This window comes from Callorhinus ursinus, unplaced genomic scaffold, assembly GCF_003265705.2.
Source record: "Callorhinus ursinus isolate GAN/ISIS: 27379988/994484 unplaced genomic scaffold, GSC_fseal_2.0 scaffold135, whole genome shotgun sequence".
Taxonomy (NCBI): Eukaryota; Metazoa; Chordata; class Mammalia; order Carnivora; family Otariidae; genus Callorhinus; species Callorhinus ursinus.
In genome coordinates this window covers 64,146-90,521 of record NW_027397197.1, presented here as the reverse complement: position 1 = coordinate 90,521, position 26,376 = coordinate 64,146, and the positions used below count along the sequence as shown (strand labels likewise).

Below are 26,376 nucleotides of genomic sequence, written 5' to 3'. Positions count from 1 at the left end.
GGTGAGAATCTATTTATGTCATATTTTCTTTTTTCCTACTCCATGGTATTTGATAACATATTTCCCTTCCCTAGGTAATGAACCTCATGGCCTAAGTCTAGTGACTCCAGGGTAGTGGGGAAGGATGGATAAAAACAATCTCTATATACCCCCATGCATGTATTTTGTCATTTGTGTCCCATCCTTGTTAGCCATTTCCCCAATCAGATAAGAATGATTTTCCTGTGTGCCAACACCTATGTTACTTAACTTGCCCTACTAACAGACAGGCACAAAGGTATTTTTTCACAATTTTATAACCTATCCCATAATACAGACCTTGAAATAGAAAGCAACTTTGCAAAAACCATATTCATTTTTTCAACTCGCTTCTTTTTATTTTAGGAACACATTTCAGATAGATACTGCATGATCTCACTTATAAGTGAAATCTAAAAATAAAATCAAGCTCAGTAACAGAAGGTAGAATGATAGTTATGAGAACCTAGAGATGGAGGTGAAGGGCAGATGTTAATCAAATGGTACAAACTTTTGGTTATAAGATGAATAAGATCTGAAGATTAAATACACTGCATGGTGATTATAGTTAATACTGAACTGTATACTTGAATTTGTTAAAAAAGTAGATCTTACATATTCTTACCACACACACCAGAGTAAAGGTAACTCTGGGTGGTAATGGTTATGTTAATTCATTTTTGTTCATCATTGCAAAATGTATATACATACATTACAACATCACATTGTGCACCTTAAAAATATACACTTTTGGTTATAATAAGTAAACAAAAAATTAAAAAAAATAGAAACACTTTTTAACTGACCATCAGGAATATAGAGGATTTTCTATAGTTTCTAAATAACTTCTCTTTCTCTCATACCCATTTGAAACATTTGTAAATACAAACTCATCTAAGACTTCAATATGTTGTGTATCAAGCAAATAACACATGTATAGCATTTACAGTCTACATTTTGTTTGACACTAAAAACTTGTGTTGGGAGACAATTCTCCATGGGTCTCTCTTGTTTCTGCATGTTTTGCAAGCAAAAATTTTACTGCCCTTTACTTTGGACAATCTTTTCAAGGATGTTTGTATAGGGAAAGTCCATAGAATATAGAAATAATGTCTCCCATATGAGCAAAGAACAACTGGCATAAAGACTTGAAAAATAGAGAGTGCTTTCCTCTGCAACAAAAGGCAGCCATGCTTACTACCCATTATGAAATATTTGTGCCTCCTAAACTCAGGTTTTCTCTCATTTAACACAGTTGATTGCAGGTGAAGACGTCATCTTGCCCTATTTCTCTTCCCTGTGGCTCAAGAAACCAGTGCAAAGTGCTGACACTCTGGCTACTGTTACTGCTTTGAATATTAAATAGTCCCTCATCTCTGCTCCAGGAGTCCCATGTTTTCTATCAGCATGCAGTTCCTGACAGTTTTGGCAATGAGGTGGTGACTAGGTGGCAATGATGCTAACCAAGATAAAATTTTTTAGAAGAAGAAGAGTGGGGTCCATATAGGCTAATTAATGAGATTTGGGGAAAGTCCATGTGAATCAGTAGCAATCTATTGACCAAATTGTATAATTAACTGTGCAATAAATGGTCCTTCTCCTTAATTCCCATTAATGAGAAATTGGGGAGGTAGTTTCCAACTGAGAAGTGGGAAGTAGACTCAAAGACAGCTTCCTGAGTGGTGCCCTGGTTGTTGCTAACTACCTTACAGAAAGCAGATGTCTTCCCCAATCTGGTGGTTACTTTAAGGTCTATCCCACTGTAACGACTATAGCACTAGAATTCAGCCTGGAAGATCACCTTCTTAGACAACAGTACACAACTGCAATGGGCAGAAACCGGGTGAATTTTTTTTTTATTATTATGTTATGTTAATCACCATACATTACATCATTTGTTTTTGATGTAGTGTTCCATGACTCATTGTTTGTGTGTAACACCCAGTGCTCCATGGAGTACGTGCCCTCTTTAATACCCATCACCAGTCTAACCCATCCCCTCACCCCCCTCCCCTCTAGAACCCTCAGTTTGTTTTTCAGAGTCCATCGTCTCTCATGGTTCACCTCTCCCTCCGATTTCCCCCCTTCATTCTTCCCCTCCTGCTGTCTTCTTTTTTTTAACATATAATGTATTATTTGTTTCAGAGGTACAGATCTGTGATTCAACAGTCTTGCACAATTCACAGCACTCACCATAGCACATACCCTCTCCAGTATCTATCACCCAGCCACCCCATCCCTCCCACCCCCCACCACTCCAGCAACCCTCAGTTTGTTTCCTGAGATTAAGAATTCCTCATATCAGTGAGGTCATATGATACATGTCTTTCTCTGATTGACTTATTTTGCTCAGCGTAACACTTTCCAGTTCCATCGACGTCGTGGCAAATGGCAAGATTTCATTCCTTTTGATGGCTGCATAATATTTCATTGTGTATATATATATATATATATATATATATATATATATATATATATCACCTCTTCTTTATCCATTCATCTGTTGTTGGACATCTTGGCTCTTTCCACAGTTTGGCTATTGTGAACATTGCTGCTATAACCAGTGGGGTGCACATACCCTTTTGGATCCCTACATTTCTATCTTTGGGGTAAATACCCAGTAGTGCAATTGCTGGATCATATGGTAGCTCTATTTTCAACTTTTTGAAGAACTCCATACTGTTTTTGAAACTGGGTGAATTTTTATTTATTTATTTATTTATTTATTTATTTATTTTGACAGGAAGTAGGTTTTATTGGTGGGCACGAATAGGGAGGGGGCAGTGCCGAGGTTCTCATGAGTGCAGAGCCCTCCATTTGTCCAACAGGCCACGATTAGGGATGTATTTGACCCCACAGCCATCTGGGATAAGCCGCTTTTCAGCCACCATGTCTTCAAATTCATCCGCATTAAACTTAGTAAAGCCCCACTTCTTGGAGATGTGGATCATCTGGTGGCCAGGGAACCTGAACTTGGCCCTGCATAGGGCCTCAATCACATGCTCCTTGTTCTGCAGCTTGGTACAGATGGACATGATGACGTGGCCAATGTGGACCCTGGCTACTGTGCCCTGGGGCTTTCCAAAGGCACCCCGCATACCTGTCTGCAGCTTAGATTGGAGATAGCATGAGGTCAGACCTCAATATCCATTGGAAAGGGCTGTCTCCAAGGTCCCTTAGGGCAACCCATACAATCAGCAGGTTGCATACACTACCAAGGAGGCTACCGTTTGCAGCCATGGCACACTGGGCCCCCGTGGACAAAGAGCACAGTTGGCTTAATTGGCTGCAGATGGGTGAATTTTTAAAACTTTGATTGTTAGTAAAGGAGATAAGATTTGTGGAGATTGTAATGCTTATTAAAGAAAAATAACAATCACTAGTCTGTCTTTTAGATCAACCCCTTCTTCCAATCTATTAATTCAACCTTAGATTTTACTGCTTATAAGAGATCTTAGGTACTGTCAGGGAGATTTCCTTGAGACAGACAAGTTCCCATGAAAAACCATGGGTGAGGCATTGACTTTATTCTGGTTCTTACTGCCTTACATTGGGTTTCAGCGGGGTGACCCATTGGACAATGAGAAACTGACAAAAAGAAACTAAATAAAGTCTTGTGATTAGTATTGTTATCCTAGAAAAACTCTCCCAGCTCTAATGTTGAACCTGGACCCCAATTTAGGAGATATTGTGACAATGGCATATTAAATGCCCCAGATTAAAGTGGACTCCTTAAAACCATTTATTACTACATAAATGAAGCCTGAGTCAGCCAGAGCATGAAAACCTCACAGCCTCAGCCAGAAAGCAAGGTGGCTATGGCTGTGGTTGTTGAGTCCTTGGGTTCTCAAGGCTAAAGTAAAAGGTGCCACCAGGATGACCTTGTCACTCGATATCAGCATTAAGCATGCTGAAAACATTCGCTTCGTTGAGTTATGAGCTGCTATCATGCCAGTCAAAACTGAAAGTAACGTAAAGTCTTGTTTAATGGCATAGAACTCTCCGTCTGCGTCTGTAATACCTCCCCATGCACCCCAAATTTAGGTGTTTCAAAGTTGAAAACAGAAGTGGGGCTGATGCCAAGAGGGGAAAGCCATCACACTCATATGAGTATGCTGAAGAATTTGGTGGAGGGGTGGAACTCAAACTTTAATGGTCCTATTGTGTATGGGTGCTCAAGTTACTATCTTACCTGGACCTCTAGGGGGAAAAAAAGGTGCATGGATTCAGCTAATAGGATTTGGGCAGGGCTCATAGTGAGGCAGGGAAGCTAGTGTAAGACTGTAGAAGGGACCCTTTGGACCAATTTAATGTACTATAATTGCTGCTTCTGTATATGAAGGCATAGTAGGAATGAATTGGTTGTATACTTCTACTTCCTCATACCATAAGTAGAGATAATCTCAGTTGGGAAGAGCCACATGTAGAGAATAGAGGGACACATTCATTGCTCTCCAGTTTATCTCTTTGGACTCTCCCTGGGTAGCCTAACAGAAATAGTATAGCATTCCAAGTGGAAGAAGACAATAAGGAAAGTGGCCCATAAACGATGTTTTGCACGTAGACCTCAGACTCATCTAAGTGTCTGACACATGATTTTCAACTCTAGCATCCAGAATTGTGAGGAAATAACTAATATGTCACTTAAGTTCACCAGTCCCTGGTATTTGGTATAATAGCCCTAGAAAACTAATATAAAAATATCTGAATTCACCATAATTTAAAAACTTCCACTAATTAATCAAACAAAGGAAAGACAGGAAATAAGAATCACAGTTGATTTCCCCTCAATTTCCAAAATGGGGCAAACAAGGAGGTCTCCTAATGGCTTACCTCAGGATACCTCCTCACATATTGGTGAATAACTGTATCTCAGAGGCTATAAGGGCCTCATTGGCTGACTCAGAAGGGTGTGGGGCTTGAGGTGTTCTGAACTGACATTCCTATCATCCCTATGATGAGGTGTGGCAAGTCATAAATTTTGAATTTTTAAAAAAGTAAAAGAGTATATTATGAAAAGAACAGAGTCAGATAAATCTGAATGGGATAAAAGTGTAACTTAAGATTCTAGGGAGCCTGAATAAGTTTGGTTTTGAACTTTTGGATTTAGATATTTCTGTACTGAGTTTGGGTCCTTCCTGATGCTCTTCAGTGAATTGCATGATGTGAATAGTGTTGAAAAAGTTTGACGTGGGTATCTTTGTCCTCTTAATACTATTTTCAATCTGTTCCTGCTTCTAATCTGTTAGTGAAGCAGGATCCATTTTCTTATATCATCTTCTGAGTAAACACAACATTAAATTTCTCACCAGGAACCTCTTTCCTCAATCACCCACTGAAGGGAATAATCAGATGTATTTAGTTCCCAGCTTGATCTTCAACATTAAACCTCATTTTCCTTTCTCCTTCCCAGATTTCCTCTGTGTCTCTCACACTTCCACTCCCAGTCTTCATCCACAGCCCAATGATGGTGCATTTTAAAATTGTTTTTTACTGGTGCTCCCACTTGATTTCTGAAATTACAAATGCAAAACAAACAACCACGTGTACGTGTTCCTGGTGCCTACTTGCCATTACCCACACACATTTTATTTATGTCCTCAAAATAACTTTTTCTATAACAGAGATGACACCAGTATGCATGAATAACTGAAAAACATCTTAATATCATACTTAACAAACATGGGAATATTGAACTAGCAGCAATTCGCATGATAGAAATAAAGTGACTGGGTGAAACAAAGATTTGTTTTATCTAAATAGTCCTCAGTTCATTTTCTGAGAAGACAAATGGTTCTACAAAGGGCCTTAGTCTTCCAAAATTGTCTTACAAACAAATATGATATCTCTCTAGTCAACATGCAGAAGGATTTACTTGCACTTCATTTTGTGGTAGATTTTCATGGGTGTTTCTGCAGCAAGCCCCCTAACCCTTTTCATATCCCTTTGGCTTTATCTCCTGTCTAATGGGCTCAAGAAAAGGTTGGATTTCTGTAGTTTACCTAGCTTTTGTCTCACTGTTGGGCTCAGAGTGACTCCTTTCACAAGTTTCTACATTCAAATTAAATGATATTTAGAATTTATTTTAAGAGTTCATACGGAACACATGGCAAACATCATGAAATAGTGGATTTCAGTGCAACTTGTAACAAATTTTAAAGGATTGAATTTCCCACCCTTACTGCCGCCAGTGTGTTCTCCCTTCACAGATAAATAGGAAGCTAGAAATCAATTGAATGGAGAGCACTTGGATAATCACCAACTACTTTGAAATTCAGCATGTACCTATAGGAAAAGGAAACAAAGAAAAGAAAAAAGCCCATGCACCAAGAAGAAAAACACAATGAGTATTAAAATGCATTACCATTACCCTAACTCCTCCTACCTATGAAATCACTTGAGGTAGAGGAGGGAGTCACCTTAATTCACTTAATTGTCAAACATCCTCCTCTTATTTTGATTCAAAACGATAGGGACAGGTCTCACTGTGACATCTGCATGTTTACATTTCAACCACCCGTGTTAAAAGGAAGCGCTTCAACAGAAACCCATAGGCAGACATGTCGACAAACACACCACCATGCCCCTCAATCTCCAGGCACAGGAAGGCTATTATTGGTTCAGCCCTGGTCACCCCATCACCATTTGGGCCAATGGCCATGGATCCTGCGCTGCCAGTTGCTTATTGGCTCCTGCCAGCGGAGGCTGGGAGCACAGCTGCTCTCATTGGATGACCCCGTCATCCAGGCATAATTGCAGGGCAGGAAGCCTTTTGTGTCAAAAGGGAAAGATGGTAGGCTACGGAGGCACAGAATCAGATAAATTTGAATGAAGTAAAGTAGGGATTTCTTTTATTTTATTTATTTGTTGATTTACTTATTTGCTTATTTATTTATTTTATTTTTATTATGTTATGTTAATCACCTAAAGTAGGCCTTTCACAAGGTCGGGAGCTTGAGTAGGGCATGGTTCTAGATAGGTTGAGTTTTCTGCACGGTGTTTGGGTCCTCTTTTATTAACTGAATTAACTGAATTAGGATGAGGGGATACCTTGAGGGAATGTGAATGGGGTTTTGTATCTGCTACAGTGATTCATTTGTTGCTGTATCAACACACTCGGAAATTCTTTATAGGATACTACTCGATACAAGTGGGAGAAGGAGAATACAAAAGGCAAGTAAAATTATTGTGGACCCAGCTGTGACCGTAAGGAGTCCCGAAGACGCTGACCTGAAGGAATGGGCCACTTAGGAAAGTGATGAAATGCGACAGGGTCAAGGAAAATCATAACAGACTGTCCAAACACATATATTAAAGGGACTTGCTCACAGTAAAGGTGTTTTAAGGATGTGTGGAATGGCACAGGTCCAAACGCTAGAGTAGGTGACACTCTGGAGATTTACAGGTCTCTTGTGCCAAGTTAGGTGGCTCTGAAAAGAGCCTTTGCGAGGTGGTCAGGCGATCCAGAGACAGCTCATTCGCGTCTGTTGAACATGATGACAGCCTTCGTGGCCTCGGAGATAGCGTGCTTGCCAATCTCCCCGGGCAGCAGCAGACGCACGGCTTTCTGGATATCCCTGAAGGTGATGGTGGAGCACTTGGTGGAGCGGGGCAGGCGAGAGGCTTCGTCGGCGATGCGCTCGAAGATGTCCTTGACGAACGAATCCATGACGCTCATGGCCTCCTGCGAGAGGCTCAAGCCCTCGTGAACATGCTTCAGAACCCTGGGGAAGTAGGTGGCAAAACTGTCGGGGCAGCAGTGGTGGAGGCGGCGGCTGTGGCGGTGGCCTCCGCGCTTCGGCTACTTCTGCTTCGGGCTCCTTGGGTCAGCTGCCGTGGGCTCCTCGGTGCTGAGGCTTTTCTCAGAAGAGGTATCACAGCCAGGTTCAGCCATGTGGGGCTCGCCTTCCTGACAGCTCAGAAGGAAGGGCACTGGCGGCCGCTTGAGGGGTGCCAGCCCATTTATAGTGGCTGCATTTCCTGATGTCACTGGCAAGTCCTATCTGATTGGACAAAATGCAAAGACAAGAAGCGAGTCACTGAGCCAAGTCTTGTCAGATCTGATTGCTTGCCCTTGAGCTTGATATCGAAATCAGGCGGCTTCTGATTTTCTTGTGACGGCCGCCAGAAAAACGTTCAAACATTCCATGTAAACTTGTAGTTTACCTCCAGATGTCGGGTCACGGTCTCAGGGTTGTGAAATACAGAGCAACTTCAGGCTCTGTGCTAAGCTTGTACTCCGATTGGGAATCACTCCCTTTCCCCCTACCCATTCCACTACTCCCCTCCCTCTCTCTGACTCTCTTTAAAAAAAAATTTCATATTGGAAATCTGGAGGAAACTACACCTTTACATGGAATGTTTGAACATTTTTCTAGTGGCCGTCACAAGAAAATTAGAGGACGCCAGATTCCGACTCTGACTGAAGAGACAGCAAGCTCGAGGGCAAGCAGTCAGATCTGAGAAGACCTGGCTCAGTGACCTGCTTCTTGGCTTTGCATGTTGTCCAGTCAGATAGGACTTGCCGGTGACGTCAGGAAATGCAGCGACTATAAATGGGCCCTCGCTGCTCAAGCCACCGCCAGTGCCCTTCCTTATGAGCTGTTGGGAAGGTGAGCCCCACATGGCTGAACCTGGCTGTGAGACCTCTTCTGAGGAAAGCCTACGCACCAAGGAGCCCACAGCAGCAGACTCGATGAGCCCAAAGCAGAAGCAGCCCAGGCGCGGAGGCCGCCGCCGTGGCCGTGGGCGTGGCCGCGGTTGCCGCCGCCTTGTCTGCCGCCGCCATCGCCGCCCCGACAGTTTCGCCACCTACTTCCTCAGGGTTCTGAAGCAGGTTCACCAGGGCCTGAGCCCCTTGCAGGAGGCCGTGAGCGTCATGGATTCGTTCGTCAAGGACATCTTCGAACACATCGCCGACGAGGCCTCTCACTTGGCCCACTCCACCAAGTGCTCCACCATCACCACCAGGGATATCCAGACAGCTGTGTGCCTGCTGCTGCCCGGGGAGATTGGCAAGCACACCGTGTCCGAGGTTATCAAGGCCGTCATTAGGTACTACAGACGCAAAGGAGCTGCCTCTGGACCGCCTGACCACCTCTCAAACCAAAGGCTCTTTTCAGAGCCACCTCACTTGGCACAAGAGACCTGTAACTCTCCAGACACCCGCCTACTCTAGCGTTTGGACCTGTGCCATTCTGCCCGCTCTTAAAACACCTTTACCGTGAGCAAGTCCACTTTAATATATGTGTGTGGTGCAGTCTGTTATGATTTTCCTTGACCATGTCGCATTTCCTCCCATTCCTAAGTGGCCCATTCCTTCAGGTCGGTGTCTTTGGGACTCTTTACCGTCAGAGCTGGGTCTACAATAATTTTACTTGCCTTTTGTATTCTCCTTTGCCACTTGTGTTGAGTAGTATCCTATAAAGAATTTCCGAGTGTGTTGATACAGCAACAAGGGAAGCACTTTAGCAGATACAAAACTCACACTTACCCCATTCACATTCCCTCAACGTATCCCCTCATCCTAATTCAGTTAAATACATAAAAGAGGACCCAAACACCGTGCAGAAAACTCAACCTATCTAGAACCATGCCCTACTCAAGCTCCCGACCTTGTGAAAGGCCTACTTTAGGTGATTAATGAAACATAAGAAAATAAATAAATAAATAAATATTTTTTTTAAAAAAAAAGAAAGGTCTACTACATTTCCTTCAAATTTATCTGATTCTGTGCCATGGTAGCCTACCATCTTTCCCTTTTGACACAAAAGGCTTCCTACCCTGCAATTATGCCTGGATGACAGGGTCATTCAATGAGAGCAGCTGTGCTCCCAGCCTCCACTGGCAGCAGCCATTAAGCAACTGGCAGCACTGGATCCAAGGCCATTGGCCCAAAGGGTGGTGGGGTGACCAGGGCTGAACCAATAATAGCCTTCCGTGCCTGGAAATTGAGGGGCAAGGTAGTGTGATCGTCGACATGTCTGCCTGTGGGTTTCTGTTGACGCGCTTCCTTTTAACCAGGGTGGTGGAAGTGTAAACATGCAGATGTCACAGTGGGACCTGTCCCTATCATTTTGCATCAAAATAAGAGGAGGCTGCTTGGCAATTAAGGGAACTAAGTTGACTCCTTCCTCTACCTCAAGTGATTTGATGGGTAGGAGGACGTAGGGTAATGGTAATGCACTTTAACACTCATTGTGTTTTTCTTCTTGGCGCATGGGCTTTTTTCCTTTCTTTGTTTCCTTTTCCTATAAGTACATGCTGAAATTCAAAGTGGTTGGTGATTATCCAAGTGCTTTCCATTTAATTGATTTCCAGCTTCCTATATATCTGTGAAGGGAGAACACAGTGTAGGGATGGGGTGGGGGGGCTTCCATCCTTTGAAATTTGTTACAGGTTGCACGAAAATGCACAATTTCGTTACGTTTGCCATGTGTTCCCTGTGAACTCTTAAAAAAAATTCTAAATAACCTTTGATTTGGATGTAGAAGCCTGTGAATGGTGTCATTCTGAGCCGAACAGTGAGACAAAAGCTAGGTAAACTACAGCAATCCAACCTTTTCTTGAGCCCATTAGATGAGAGATAAAGCCAAAAGGATATGGAAAGGGATGGGGGACTTGCTGCATAAATACCCAAGGAAAGCTACGAGAAAATGAAGTGCCAGTAAATCCCTGTGGGTGGTCCTTAGAAATGGCCATTTACATGGGGAACTGAATTTTTGAAGCCAAAAGCTCTTTTCAGAGCCATATGCCTTTTCAGAGAAAGGACTGTGGACCATTTAGAAAAATAAAATCCTGTTTCACGAAGTCACTTAATTTCTATCATGCTGATTGCTGCTGATTCAAAAGGCCCTTTTTGTCCACATGACTTACAGTGGTTTTTCAAAGTTATTCATGCACATTGGTCTCATACATACCATGTTATTTAAAAAGTCATTTTAAGACTGCGAATCCAGAGGAGCTTGGGAAGATGGCAGAGTAGGAGGAGCCTGAGCTCACCCCGTCCCACATTTAAAACTAGATATCATCCAGAAAATTAAATAAACCAGAGAGCACCCCAAGGACTGGAAGAACAAATCCCACAACTAAATATAGGGAGGAAGCTGCATCTGAAAGGTTAGGAAGGTCAGAAACGTGGAGGGAGGCTGCCCGCAGGAAGGAGAGAGCTGAGCATGGGTAGAGGGAAGAGAAATGGGCCCTCGCACTAGGGAGCTCACACGAAAGAGGCTAATACCCATACTTTTTGGCTGTGAAAACCAGAAGGGCTGAATACCGTGAGTTTGTATAACCAGTGGGACTTGGTGCCTGGAGCTTTGAAAGTCAGCTGACTCCACACTGGGCAAGCGAGGAGGGCGAGTGACAGCTGGGTCGCCATCCTTAAAGAGAGAGAAGCCTGTGTGGAGGGGCGACATAATAACGGCAGTTTGCACCATGCCAGGGGCAAACGGGAGACGGAACTGTTCATACTGATTTTGGAGTGTGGTGGGGGACCTCTCTGAAGAGGGAGGAGCTGCAGGGGCCATTTTCCTCCCCTGCCCCCCATCATAAACACGGTGCCATCTGAGCACTGCACAGACACTTGTTACCTAACTTGCTAGCAGTGTGCCATGCCCACCAGTTCTCCTGAGGACTTGCCCACTCCAGGCCTGCCGGGCTCAGCCGTGGGTTCAGGGCAAATTTTGTTAAAGTGGTGCATACCCCACCCAGCCGCCGGGTGCACAGCTGTTTCCCTGCTCTGCTGCTGAACCATGCCCAGCTGTCATGCCTCACCCAGCCTTGCACCCACAGCCACCATTCTGGGCGTGGCCCAGCTGCACCCAGCCATTGCCTCGAGCCACACCCAGCCTCATGCCCCTGGCCAACCCCAGGCACAGACCCAGCCGCCACAGTGCTTGGGGGAATCCAGCATAGGACTGGTGGCCCAATGCAAATTTTACTCCCAAGTTCCCTGGTGGGCACATGTCCCCTGTCCCCAGAGCTGGCCTGCCTGGGTCCCAGTAACACCACAGAGAAGCAGCACATCCTGCAGCAGACAGAGAGTCAGTGCAGATGACTGCACTGAAAGGAAAGTGACTCAGACACAACAGCAGGGCATAAGCAACACACATAGGATATTCTCCTAAAGTGCCAGGTTCTGGTGAACAGGGGACACTGCACTGCATGGCACTCTGGGACTCCTTCTTTCTAAAGTCGCTACTTTCAAGAGCAGAAGACATAGCTGGACTTTTGTAACACGCAGGAACAGATATAGAGAGGAAGACAAAACGAGGAGATCGAGAACTTTATCCCATATGAAAGAAGGGGACAAGGCGATGGCCAGAGATCTAAGCAAAACAGAGGTAAGTAACAGGCCTGATAGAGAATTTAAAGCAATGATCAGTAAGGATACTCACTGTACTTAGGAAAAGAGTGGAAGACATGAGTGAGACACATGATAAGGACTAACAGAGAGATAAGGAGTAATATAGCAGAGACAAAGGGCTCAGTAAATGAAATGAGAAACAGGTTTGATGGAGTGAACAGCAGGATGGAAGAAGCAGAGGAATGAATTGGTGACCTAGAAGACAGAGTAATGGAAAGGAATCAAGCTGAACAACAGAGATAAAAAGGAACTATGCAAAACGAGAATAGACTTAGGGACCCCAGGAACTCCATCAAGTGTAATGACATTCACATTATAAGAGTCCCAGAAGAAGAAGCGAGAGAAAAGGAGCAGAGCATTTATTTGAAGAAATAATAGCTGAGACATTCCCTAACCTGGGGAAGGAGAAAGACATCCAGATCCAGGAGGCACAGAGAACTCACATTAAAATCAACAGAAACAGACCCACGCCAAGACATATGTAATTAAGTCGGCAAAATATAGTGATAAAGGAAAATTTGAAAAGCAGAAAGACAAAAGAAGACAGTATCTACAAGGGAAAACCGAAACCCGTAAGGCTAGCAGGAGACGTTGCAAGGGAAAGTTTGCAAGCCGGAAGTGAGTGGCATGATATATGCAGAGTGCTGAAAGGAAAGAACCTACAGCCAAGAAGACTCTAACCGGCACGGCTACCATTGAGAATAGAAGGAGAGGTAGAGAGTTTCCCAGACAAACCCAAACTAAAGGAGTTTGTGACCACTAAACCAGCCCTGTAAGAAATATTAAAGGAGACTCTTTGAGTGGAAAGGAGAGACGAAAAGAGACAGTATAAAGGTAGAAAAAACACAAAAGCATGAAAATTTGAGTATTTTTGTAAAAAGTCAGTCAAGGAATTCACAAAATAAAAGGATTTAAAATGTAGCAACATAGGGGTGCCTGGGTGGCTCAGTCGGTTGAGCATCTGACTCTTGATTTCAGCTCAGGTCATGATCTTAGGGGTGTGGGATCGAGCCCCACGTTGGGCTCCATGGCCAGTGTGGAACCCGCTTATGATTCTCTCTCTCCTCCTCCTTCTTCCCCTCCCCACTCTCTCCTCCTCTAAGAAAAATAAAACTAAAAATAAATAAAAACTAAATTGTAACAACATATACCTAAAACATGGGGAGAGGAGTCAAGAATGGGTTCAAACATGGGCGCCTGGGTGGCTCAGTCGTTAAGCGTCTGCCTTCAGCTCAGGTCATGATCCCAGGGTCCTGGGATCGAGTCCCACATCGGGCTCCCTGCTCAGTGGGAAGCCTGCTTCTCCCTCTCCCACTGCCCCTGGTTGTGTTCCTGCTCTTGCTGTCTCTCTCTGTCAAATAAATAAATAAAATCTTAAAAAAAAAATAAAAAAAAAGAATGGGTTCAAACTTAAGGGACCATCAACTAAATATAGATTGCTGTATACAGAAGAGGTTATATACAAACTTAACGGTAACCACAAATCAAAAACCAATAAGAAACAGGCAAAGAATAAGGGGAAAGGAATCCAAATACATCATTAAAGAAAATCAGCAAAACACAAAAGAGAGAAAGACAAGAAAAGATCAGAGAAAAACTTCAGAAACAACCACAAATCAGGTAATAAAATGGCAATAAATACATATCTATCAATAATTACTTTGAATGTACATGGACTCAATGCTCCAATCCCAAAAGACATAGGGCGACAGGATGGATTAAAAAAAAAAAGACTCATCTATATGCTTCCTATAAGAGTCTCATATTAGACCTAAAAACACCTGCAGTTGGAAAGTGAGGGGATGGAGAAACATCCATCATGCACATGGATGTCAAGATAAAGCTGGAGTAGCAATACTTCTATCAAACAAACTAAACTTCACAGTTTCACTCATCTGTGGAACATAAGGAATAGCATGGAGGACATTATGGAAAGGAAAGGATGACTGAAGTGGGGGAATCAGAGGGGGAGACGAACCGTGAGGGACTATGGACACTGGGAAACAATCTGAGGGTTTCAGAGGTGGAGGGGGGTGGGGGATGGGGGAGCCGGGTGATGGGTATTAAGGAAGGCACGTGTTGTTTTGAGCACTGGGTGTTATATGCAAATAATGAATCATGAACACTACATCAAAAACTACTGAGGTACTGTATGGTGACTATCATAGCACAATTAAAAAAAAGAAGCCTGCAACAAGAGACAAAGAGGACACCATATAATAATAAAGAGGACACTGCAATACGAAGATATAACAATTGTAAATATTTATGCACCCAGCATGGGAGCACCCAAATGCATAAAACAGTGAATAACAAGCACAAAGGAACTAATCGATATTAATACAATAGTAATACGGGACTTTTTTTTTTAAAGATTTTATTTATTTATTTGAGAGAGAGACAGAATGAGAGATAGAAAGCACGAGAGGGAAGAGGTTCAGAGGGAGAAGCAGACTCCCTGCTGAGCAGGAAGCCCGATGTGGGACTCGATCCCGGAACTCCAGGATCATGACCTGAGCCGAAGGCAGTCGCTTAACCAACTGAGCCACCCAGGCAACCAGTAGTAGGGGACTTTAACGCCTGACTTACATCAATGGACAGGTGATCTAAGCAAAATATCAACAAGAAAAGAAAGGCTTTGAATGACACACTGGACAGACGGGTTTTACAGATATATTCAGAACATTCCATCCTAAAGCAGCAGAATACACATTCTTTTCAAGTACACAGGGAACATTTTCCAGAATAGATCACATCTTAGCCCACAAAGCCAGCCTCAACAAATTCAAGAAGTCAAAGTCATACCCTGCATCTTTTCTGACCGCAACTCTATGAAACTAGAAGGCCACCACAAGAAAATACCTGGAAAGACCACAGATACGGGGAGGTTAAATAACATGCTACTATACAATGAATGGTTCAACCAGGAAATAAAAGAGGAAATTAAAAAGGTACATGGAAACACATGAAAATGAAAACCTAATGGTCCAATACCTCTGGGATGCAGCAAAAGCACTTCAGAGGGAAGTGTATAGCAATTACAGGCCTACCTCAAGAAGCAAGAAAAATCTCAAATAAAACCTAAACGAGCTAGAAAAAGAACAACAAACAAAACCTAAAACCAGCAGAAGGAAGGACATAATAAAGATAAGAGCAGAAATAAATGATACAGAAACAAAGAAAACAATAGAACCGATCAATGAAACCAGGAGCTGTTTATTTAGGGTGGCGGGAAACCAGTAAAATTGCCAAACCTCTGGCCAGACTTATCAAGAGAAAAGGAGAAAGGACCCAAATAGATAAAAGCACACATGAGAGAGGAGAAATAACAACCAACACCACAGAAATACAAACAATTATAAGAGAATATTATGAAAAACTGTGCCAACAAATTGAATGACCTAGAAGAAATGGCTAAATTCCAAGGGAAACATATAAACTACCAAAACTGAAACGGGAAGAAGTGGAAACTTTGAACCGACCAATAACCAGCAAAGAAATTGGATCAGTAATCAAAAAACTCCCAACAAACACAAGTCCAGGACCAGATGGCTTCACAGGTGAATTCTACCAAACATTTCAAGAAGACTTAATACCTATTCTTCTCAAACTACTCCAAAAAATAGAAAAGGAAGGAAAACTTCGAAATTCATTCTATGAGGTCAACATTATCCTGATACCAAAACCAGATAAAGACACCACTAAAGAAGAGCACTCCAGGTCAGTATCCCACATCCCTGCTGAGCATAGACGCACAAATTCCTCCATAACATACTCGCAAACAGAATCCAACAACATATCCAAAAAAATCATTCACCACTATCAAGTGGGATTTATTCTCCAGATGCAAGGGTGGCTCGATATTTGCAAATCGATCAACATGATACATCACATCAATAAGACAAAGGATAGGAACCCTATGATCATTTCGATAGATGCAGAAGAAGCATTTGGCAAAGTACAACGTACACTCATGATAAAAACCCTCAACAAAAGTAGGTTTAGAGGGAACATGCCTCAACATAAGAAAAGCCATAAAAACCCACAGCTCAGGGTGCCAGGGTGGCTCATTCCGTTAAGTGTCTGCCTTCGGCTCAGTTCATGATCCCAGGCTCCTGGGATCGAGTCCCGCATTGGGCTCCCTGCTCTGCAGGGAGCCTGCTTCTCCCTCTGCCTCTGCCTTCTCTCTCTCTCTGTCTCTCATGAATAAATAAATAAAATCTTAAAAAAAAATACCCACAGCTACCATGAAAAAAACCCACAGCTATGAAAAATCCATGCTAGCATGACCCTCAATGCAGAGCAACTGAGAGCTTTCCCCCCAAGGTCAGGAACAAGACAAGGATGTCCACTCTCACCACTTTTACTCCACATAGTACTGGAAGTCCTAGCCACAGCAATCAGACCACGAAAAGAAATAAAAGGCATCCGAATTGGCAAGGAAGACGTCAAACTTTCACTATTTGCAGATAAATGACATTGGGAGGAAATAATGTTTCTGCGCTTGAGATGTCTCCCTATCCTCTTGCCTCCTCGTTCTGCAAACAGGACTGAAAACAAACAAACAAAAAAAACAAACAAACAAAATATGACATGAAACGTGAAAAACACTACAAAACCTACATAACTTATACTTTACCTCATCCGGAAAGAGTTTCCTGACTAGCCCCTGGGCTGTGTTCGATGCCCTTCCCCCGGCCTCCCGAAGTAACCTGAGCCCGTCTCTGTCATAGCATTTAAAATACTATTACTATGTGAGCAAAGTATCTGCCTCCCCCCTCTAGACTCTAACCAGTTTATGGGCTCTCAGCTTATCCTTCTGTGATTTCGCGGCACCTAGCAGTGCCTGACGTAGTAGGTACTCAGCAAATGTTTCTTGCATAAATGAATAGATGAATGCAGGCTGTGCTGTAAACCCGAACCTGAGATTTCCTGACCCTTCTTGGGGATAGCCTGGCTAAACTATGGTGGGTGGAGAGCTGAAAATTACTTGAAAGTGGAGATTCCAGCTTTTCCTTTGTTTTTCCCCCCGATCTTAGGGGAAAAGGGGATTTTTATCCTGTTGCAGGGAACGACAAAAACACTATCCCAAGTTGTACAGTTTAGATAGCTGACCTCCCCCAGATTTGACAGTTTTATTGCATTTCTGCCAGTGGATTTTCCTCCCTTCTGGGAAGTTAGGTGGGGAGGGAGGGCATGATAACGTCCCTCATGGACCTCTAAAGCCCTATGACGTAAGGACTGGCTAGATCCCCGATGGACAAAGAATAAACCTAGGACTAGAAAGTTGAGTCAACTGCCATGTGTCACACAGTTCAGGAAGCAGGTAAGCCAGGATTAGACCTCTGTTCTACCTAACACGCAGCCTAGCTTCTTCCTGCTTGCTGCTTCCCGGACTGGGGTGGGGGCTGGAGGGGTCCTGTGAATGGAAGCAGGTAGTGTAGTTGGATGCTGCTGTGGCAGGCCAATTGAGGCAGGGGGAGAGCCTGGATATCCCGGGCTCCCTCGCTGAGGCTGCCAGCATCCTAATCCCTGGGAGGCAGGGTAAGGATAGACCTGGAAACCCTGGAGCTCAGCCAGAGAAGGGCTTTTCCCTCTGACGCGAGTGAGGCCTCTGGAAGATCTGACGGGACCAAAGACACAGCTCGTGGACCCCTGAAGCACTTACCCGTAGGAGGCCTAGCTCTACTAGATCTAGGTGAAGCCTGGCTGAGCGCAGTCCCATGGCCCTGAAGTGCTCAGGCCGCGGGCTGGAGGTTTAGGACTCAGAATGTGTTTTAGCCTCAGATTACCAGCCTCCTAGCCTGCTGTGTGAGGTCATAGCCACGGGTTCCCAGGTCAGTCTGAAGTCCTACCAGATTTGAGGTCTGCTGAATTAAATGGCCTATCCCCTCTGCTTTCCCCATCATCTCCCCTGATGCCAGAGTGCAGCAGAGCTTATCTCCACACCTAATCATAGGTCCCATGATCGGTATTCTATTGGAGTGAAATGCTCAGCCTTGACTCCAAGGGAATTCAAAACTTTTTGGGTTAATAAGCCTCTTCAAAGGAGGCTCATTTGACACCTGCTTATTCACCTCCTCCACTGCTAATTTTTGGGATCTTGGAGCCACTGTGGAATTCCCTGTGGCTTAGCTTGACCCATCACTCCCTGCTCTCCTTTTTCCTGTCCAAGAGGGACCTTACCTGGGCTTGGGGACCCTCTGAATCCTAAATCTTTACTACCTATAGGCTTTTCTCAAGCAAGCCTCCCTCTACTAAGGAAAAGTAAAGGTGCAGGCACTCCTATTCTGGCCTCTACTTCTGTCCATCCTCCCGTCCCCACATTCACAGGCATTCACTGGAAACAATCTAGCACAGAAGTCAAAACTGGATTTGATTCCTGGCTAGGCCACGCGTTAGGTAGTTGAGCTAGGGTAGTGGATAACCCAACCTCTCTGGGGCTCCCTCTTCTCAACAGAAGGAATTATGCCTGCCTGTCCTGTAAGGAAAATATGGGGGCAAAGGGTAAAGACTGGACCTGTGTGTAAAACAGACACAGGAGAGTGCCTGCCGCATAGAGTCTTCCAGAGCTTAATTAAAAAAAAAAAAAGGTTATTATGGAGATTTGTGTAGTGCTAGATCCTGGAAGGTGAGGAAGGGTAGGATGCGGCCCCCTAACTTCTGCGACATTGCAATTGAACAGAGACCTACCATAGGCATACTCCCAAATGACTACCAATAGAAAGCTGCATCTGATCAAGACCAGGATGCACACATTGTGGGGGGTTCAACGCGTATGAAGAGAAGGAGCAGGGAACTCACCATAGGCCTGTACCAGACACTGCACCTGGCATGCGACATCTGTTCCCTCATTCAGCCCTAATCATGGCCCCTCCGGAGGGGCATTATAAAGAATACACCCGCTTTTGCAGTTGGAGGTACTGAGGCTCAGAGAGGGAGAAGTCACTGTAGGCTGGGATGGTCAGGTCGTCTTCACAGAGGAGGTAGGATCTGAGCCAAGACTTGCAAGGTGAATGGCACTTGGATAGGGAGAGGGTGAGTGGGAGAGGGTGAGTGGGAGTGAGGAGGAACAGCTTGCCAACAAAAGCCTGAGTCAGCAATGCCCAAAGCTAGCAAGGTAACAAGGGACACTTTCCAACTGCTCCCTAGCAACTTCCCCTTGCAACTCAGAGCAGCATTATCTCTGCAACTTTACTAACAGAGGCTCAGGAAAGCAAGAGTCGTCCTCCCTTATCTCACCATCAGCCTTAAGCAAACAGATGGGACCAAGGTAGCCAGGAGAGCAAGTCCCTACAGCTGTCTGGCATCAAATCACATCCCCCCCACCCCTCCAACTGCCTCAGGGCATGCCTCTCAGGACTGAGAATAAGTATAGCCACGATTCACTGAGCCCTCTGTCTGCATTATCCCACTGAATCCTCTCAACTATCTTGTAGACCCTATTGTCCAGAGGAGGAAACTGAGGTTCAAAGAGGTCAAGTCACTTACCCAAGACACCACAGCTAGTAAGAGGCACAGCTGGGGTTTGAACCCAGGTCTAATCTGACTCCAGAACCTGTGCCCTTAATCACTCTTGCTGCAGAGCCCAGTCCCACTAGTTCCCAGCAGCTGTAGGATTCAAACAGCTGCGCTGACCATGTTGTGTCTCCTTTCCCTGTCAATGCAGCCTCGTAACACACTACTTTTCCCCAGAAAACAAAGGCACCAGCACTTCAAAGAGAACAGATTATGGAAAAGGTGATGCACTCTCATCTTCCTACGAAACTTTGTGCTCTGCAAATCCCTAAGCCCCAAGAGATGCCCTTATTCTGTCTCCAGAACTTTTCCCTAGAAGGGGGTCCTCGTGTCCTGATTTTGCCTGCTGTCCCAGCACAATTATGTAGAGCACCCCTTTTACTCTCAAAACCATCTGCATTAATTGGACATGAAATTATACGGTCACCCTACCTCACACCTCAGGTCCTTTGGCAACCCTGACACATGTGCTGGACAATGATCTGCTGCGTGAGGGTGGGGTCCGACCTGGGAGGAGTAGCCAGCCTCTCTTTGAGGAGGAAATAAGGGATAAACAAACTAAGAATGTGGCTTTCAGGGGATTCCGAGTACAATGCAGCTTCTTGGGGCTGGAGGGTCAAGGAACAGAGGTAGGGGAAGGCCTGGAATGCAGAACTTGCCCTAGTTGGGGGCAGGAAGGGCTGAGCACAGCTGGCTCTCTCAAGCACAGCTGTGCCTCACATATGAGGAGCATGGAGAGTTGGACACCCAGACATAAACTGGTGAAGGAAAGACTAAGGGGTCAAGCCCACTCCACTAGTCCCCGGTTTGCCTTCTATCACAGTCCACGTTCTTGCTGCAGAGGGAGCCCAACTAAGCCTTGGGTCCGGGCTGCTTCTGGGAAATTGAAGCCCCCAGGACACAGTAAGACCTTGGGGACAGTTGAGAAAAGCAAGTGGCCAAGGGTGCAGAAGTCATGAGAAATCCGAGCTCTATAGTCTGTTGCTGACTACACACAGGAACAAGCACAGGAAAGGACCCAAATAATGTCGAGAAAAAGCCATCCAGGAGGAAGGGATTTACTTCCAAGAATGCTAGCAGGATTTACTTTTGGAAAATCTATAATATGGTTTATGGGAATAAGCCAAACGATATAAAAAAATGTTAATCTCGATAGGTGGTAAAACAGCACGTGCGAATGTTTTAGATCCATTCTGTTACCTAAAACACTTAGAAAACCAAAGATGTTATTGTGAACACATAGACCTTAAGCGAAAGCCCAATATCATGTTTGCGGATGAAATGCTACTGTCATTCCTATTTCAGTCAGGAAGGTGACAAGAAAGTTTCTGTCAACATCATGATTTGAATGTCCCTCACCCCCCCCTTTTTGTTGGGTGTACTTGCGAGATTTAATTCAACAGAAGTCTCCAGATAAACTAAGATTACTAATTCCCTGCATTTTGCATTAGTCTAAGAAGCCAAAGTCAACTGAAGATTCTATAAAGTACGTTTAAGTTAGCAATATGATTTGGAAGTTTTGATGGATATTAGGCATTGAATTGTTTTTGAAAGTTGACCACCGAAAAGAGGCTATTTTCAGTTGACCTGATTGCACCAGAATGAGTAAATCTCTAGAACCATTTCTGGTCTCAGGAAAACTTTATACGTCTCAAAATTAATAGGAAGCCAAAGAACTTTTGTGCCAGTTGTATCTGACAGTGTTTACTTTAACAAAACATTAGAATAGAAATTTTAGTCAATTTATTTTAAAATAATTTTTAAAAACCCATGACATCATGATGATATAAGTTACAAATGTATGTGAAAAATATGTTTTCTATAAAAGTAGAGAGGAGATTGACATCGTTTCAGATATCTGAAAATCTCCTTAATATCTAGCCTAAAGAACTCAAATGTATCTTTACGTCTACTTCTGCATTTTATCTGTTGCCATATCAGACATAATGAACTTCTCGAAAATTCCACCATGCACTAGTGAGAGAATGAAAGTGAAAGGGTAAAGACCATGAAGAAAATATCCCCATAAAGTTGACTTGGAGAAATAATTAACAGAAATGACCATTTAGGAAAGCCATAAAAATCATTATGGTTAAGGAAAATTCTGATTTTCCTTGGAACAAATTGCACTACAGACATATATTAAACATATTGTGATGTTTCATAATGTTTCATTCATGGTACAAATGAGATAAAAATCAGCAGAATGGCACAAGTCCAATAATTGACAGAAATGGCACTCTACGCAAGCAAATGATTGCAATGTGGTTAAAGGAAATTGATGATTTTGCTCGGAAGAAATTGCACTAAAGACATACAATAAAGTGGGGTGATACAATTGGTAATGTTTCATAAATGACAAAGGTGTTATAAGGATGGGCAGAATGGCAAAGGTGCAAACGCTAGAGTAGGTGGGTCTCTGGAGAGTTACAGGTCTTTTTGTGCCAAGTGAGGTGACTCTGAAAGGAGCCTTTGGTTTGCGAGGTGGTCAGGCGGTCCGGAGGCAGCTCACTGGCGGAAGGTGTACCTGGTGATGGCCTTGGTGGCCTCAGACACGGCGTGCTTGCCAATCTCCCTGGGCAGCAGCAGGCGCATGGCTGTCTGGATCTCCCTGGACATGATGGTGGAGCACTTGTTGGAGCGGGCCAGGCGAGAGGCCTCGTCAGCGATGTGCTCAAAGACGTCCTTGATGAACGAATCCATGACGCTCATGGTCTTCTGCGAGGGGCTCAGGCCCTTGTGAACATGCCTCAGAACCCTGGGGAAGTAGGTGGTGAAACTGTACCGAGGGTGGGGGGGCAGTGTTGGTGAAAGGGTGGTGGTGGCAGCAGCGGCAGCAGCAGTGGCGCGTTGGCTGCTTCTGCTTCGGGCTCTTCAGGTCGGCTGCTGTGGGATCCTCCATCTGTGCCCAGGCTTTCCTAAGAAGAGGTCTCACGGCCAGGCTCAGCCATGTGGGCTCACCTTCCCGACAGCTTGAAAGAAAGGACAATGGCGGCGGCTGGGGGCACTGGCCCATTTATAGTCGCTTCATTTCCTGACGTCACAGGCAACCTCCATATATGAATGGACAAACTGCAATGCAGGGAAGCACGTCACTATGTCAGGCCATGTCACATGTGCATGTGATTGCACACCCTTCTGCATCCCATCAATCAATCACAGTGGGATTCTGGCATCTTTCAAACTTCACGTTGCCTCTCTCAGAAACATGCCACATAGAGTTATAGGTCATCTGGACCGCAAACTGATTCATGCCTGTCATATGGAACAACAAATTCTACCTCTTTTTATAGTGGCTGAACATTAGTTGAGGCTTTAACAATATTCCTACAGATTAAGTCCTAAACAAGGACATAATCCAAAAGCAGGCCACTGTCAGTAGTATCAATAACCCAAACTGTATCTAGTAAAGGCTTATTATCAGATATAAACAATTAAAATTTGTTTGACCTATATAAGATACATAAAACATGAGGAAGAAATATCTAATTACTTACAAAAGCAAAGTATTTTGAGGAAACAGTTATGTTCTAGAACAGAATCTCATAACCACTGGAATAAAGATTGAAGAAATTCTGGACAGCATATAGGATACAGCTGAATAGAGAAATGGTGAATTAGAACACGTGGAAGAGATTGTTCAGAACACCTTATAGAGAGACAAAGAGAAAGAAAGGTTTAAAGAGAGCCCAAGAAACTTAAGAAATGGACTAAGAAGTTAAAAGTACATGTCCTAGCCATCCCAGAAGCAACACACTGGGTGAATTTTGGAAAAGGTCATACAGATAAAGGTCATCTGTCACACTGGCTGATTTATGCCTACACCATTTTCACTTTAAGATGTCACCCAATGCAACCAAATTGTAATGATTTTAGTTTCAGGTCCCAGAGAGAGTGGGAGTCCCATAAGTAGAGTTCTCACTGTCAAGAGAATGACTCTATCATGGCCCACTGCTGGGCCATTTTCTTTCCTCTCAGAATCTACTGTTTTCTCTGAGCCACCGTGGTTTGAGCAGGAACTCTCTAACATGGTCAGCAAGTGCTCTTGGTAATCATGTGACATAACTGACCAACCAGTGCCTCCAGTTCTGATAAAAACATGAATCAGAAAACAAGACAGCAATGTCCACAATAGCCAAACTGTGGAAAGAACTGAGATGTCCATCAACAGATGAATGGTAAAGAAGATGTGGTATATATATATATATATGTATATATATATATATATATATATCTCCATATCTATCTATACACACACACACACACACACACACACAATGGAATATTACTCAGCCATCAGAAAGGATTACTACTTACCATTTACATCAGTGTGGATGGACCTGGAGGGTATTATGCTGAGTGAAATAAGTTAATAAGCATACAGAAGTTAATGAGAGAAAGATAATTATCATATGGTTTCATTCGTATGTGGAATATGAGAAACAGTGCAGGGGACCATTGGGTACGGGAGGGAAAACTGAATTGGAACTCATCAGAGAGGGTAAAAAACCATGAGAGACTCTTAACTACAGGAAACAAACTGAAGGTTGCTGGAGTGGAGGTGGATGGGGGATTGGGGTAACTGAGTGATGGGCATTAAGGAGGGCACGTGATGTGATGAGCCCTGGGTTTTATACGCAACTGATAAATAATTGAACATGACATCCGAAACTTATGATGTACTATAAGGTGGCTAATTCAATTTTAATTAAAAATGCACTCCCCTCCAAAAAAAAAAAAAAGAAAGAAAATGAAAACTAGGATATGGTCAAACCATTTCCTTCAAAGTCAGAGTTCAAATACAAAATGGGATCCTTGTAAAATCATTAAAAACACAAGTATTTTCCTAAATTTAAAATTGTTTTCTTTATTTAAATTTAGTTTCAAAGGTAGAATTTAGTGATTCCTCAGTTGCCTATTACATCCAGTGCCCTCCAATGTCCATCACCCAATTATCCTTCCCCCCCCCACCCACCACCCTTCCAGCAACCTTCAGTTTGTTTCCTAGAGTTCAGCGTCTCTTATGGTTTGCCTCCCTCTCAATTTTCATCTTCTTTTATTTTTCATCCCCTTTCCCTGTGTTCATCATTTTGTTTCTTAAATTCCACATATGAGTGAAATCCTATGGTAGTTGTCTTTCTCTGACTGACTTATTTCGCTTAGCTTAATACCCTCTAGTTCTTAAATAATATCTTTAAAAGGGGGGGTGGGGCGTGCCTGGGTGGCTCAGTCGGTTAAGCATCTGCCTTCGGCTCAGGTCACAATTCCAGCGTCCTGGGATCAAGCCCCACATCAGGCTCCCTGCTCAGCCAGGAGTCTGCTTCTCCCTCTCCCTCTGCCACTCTCCCTCTGCTCATTCTCTCTCTCACTCCCTCTCTCAAATAAATAAATAAATAAAATCTTTAAAGAAATACCCTCTAGTTCCATCCACATCATGGCAAATGGCAAGATTTCATTCTTTGATGGCTGAGTAATATTCCATTGTGTGTGTATACATACATATATATATATATATATATATATATATATATATATATATATATAACACATCCTCTTCATCCAACCATCTTTCGATCGACATCTGGGCTCTTTCCATATTTTGGCTCTTGTGGACATTGCTGCTATAAACATTGGGGTGCATGTACCCCTTCGATTCACTGTGTTTGTATCTTTTGGATATATACCAAGTAGTGCAATTGCTGGCTCATAGGGTAGCTCTATTTTTAACTTTCTGAGCAAACTCTGTACTTTTTTTCAGAGTGGCTGCACGAGTTTACATTCCCACCAACAATGTAAGTCGGTTCCCCTTTCTCCCCATCCTCACCAACATCTGCTGTTTCCTGGGTGGTTCATTTTAGCTCTTCTCACTGGTGTGAGGTGGTATCTCCTCATGGTTTGGATTTGTATTTCCCTGATGCCGAGTGATATTGAGCATTTTTTTCATATGTCTGTTGGACATTTGTATGTCTTCTTTGGAGAAATGTCTGTTCATGTCTTCTGCCCATTTCTTGAGTGGAGTTTTTGGTTTTTGGGTGTTGAGTTTGATAAGTTCTATATAGATTTTGGATCCTAGCCCTTTGTTTGATAAGACATTTGCAAATATCTTCTCCCATTCCGTAGGCTGCCTTTTAGTTTTGTTGACTCTTTCCTTTGCTGTGCAAAAGCTTTTTATCTTGATCAACACGGAAACAAGGGCTTTGAATGACACACTGGACCAGATGGACTTAATAGATATAGTCAGCGCATTTCATCCTAAAGCAAGAGAATACACCTTCTTCTCAAGGGCACATAGAACGGTCTCCAGAATAGATCACATACTGGGTCACAAATCAGGTCTTAACAGGTATAAAGTTGTTTTCTTAACATTTCTTAGGTCCCTAAAATACACCCCACATAGTTGAATTGGTGGATAAATACCAAAGCTGCAGTTTGGAAAAAATGATTACCCTAATTCTCTAAGAAACCACCATAGGGAG

At 43.6% G+C, this 26,376-nt stretch overlaps 2 protein-coding genes, 1 non-coding gene and 1 pseudogene across 3 annotated transcripts; 1 reads left to right on the top strand and 3 right to left on the bottom strand.

Moving 5' to 3' along the window:
- Positions 1-3,176: 3,176 nt before the first annotated feature.
- On the bottom strand, positions 3,177-3,310 carry LOC112815870 (small nucleolar RNA SNORA70). The gene has a single exon (XR_003206067.1). It is a non-coding gene; the product is annotated as a small nucleolar RNA SNORA70 (small nucleolar RNA).
- A 4,182-nt stretch (positions 3,311-7,492) lies between these two features.
- Positions 7,493-7,912, bottom strand: LOC112815862 (uncharacterized). Its single transcript, XM_073890286.1, is given in 1 exon segment — positions 7,493-7,912. A coding segment is annotated over 1 exon segment (420 nt).
- Positions 7,913-8,641: 729 nt separating this feature from the next.
- On the top strand, positions 8,642-9,196 carry LOC112815863 (histone H2B-like). The gene has a single exon (XM_025862106.1). The coding sequence runs from the start codon at positions 8,642-8,644 to the stop codon at positions 9,194-9,196; it is 555 nt and encodes a 184-aa protein (XP_025717891.1).
- A 13,212-nt stretch (positions 9,197-22,408) lies between these two features.
- On the bottom strand, positions 22,409-22,851 carry LOC112815864 (histone H2B-like; annotated as a pseudogene).
- Between the last annotated feature and the right edge of the window lie 3,525 nt (positions 22,852-26,376).

What these genes read in the sequence shown, in the direction of transcription:
- LOC112815863 (XM_025862106.1), top strand. Translation starts at nt 8,642, where the DNA reads ATGGCTGAACCTGGCTGTGAGACCTCTTCTGAGGAAAGCCTACGCACC.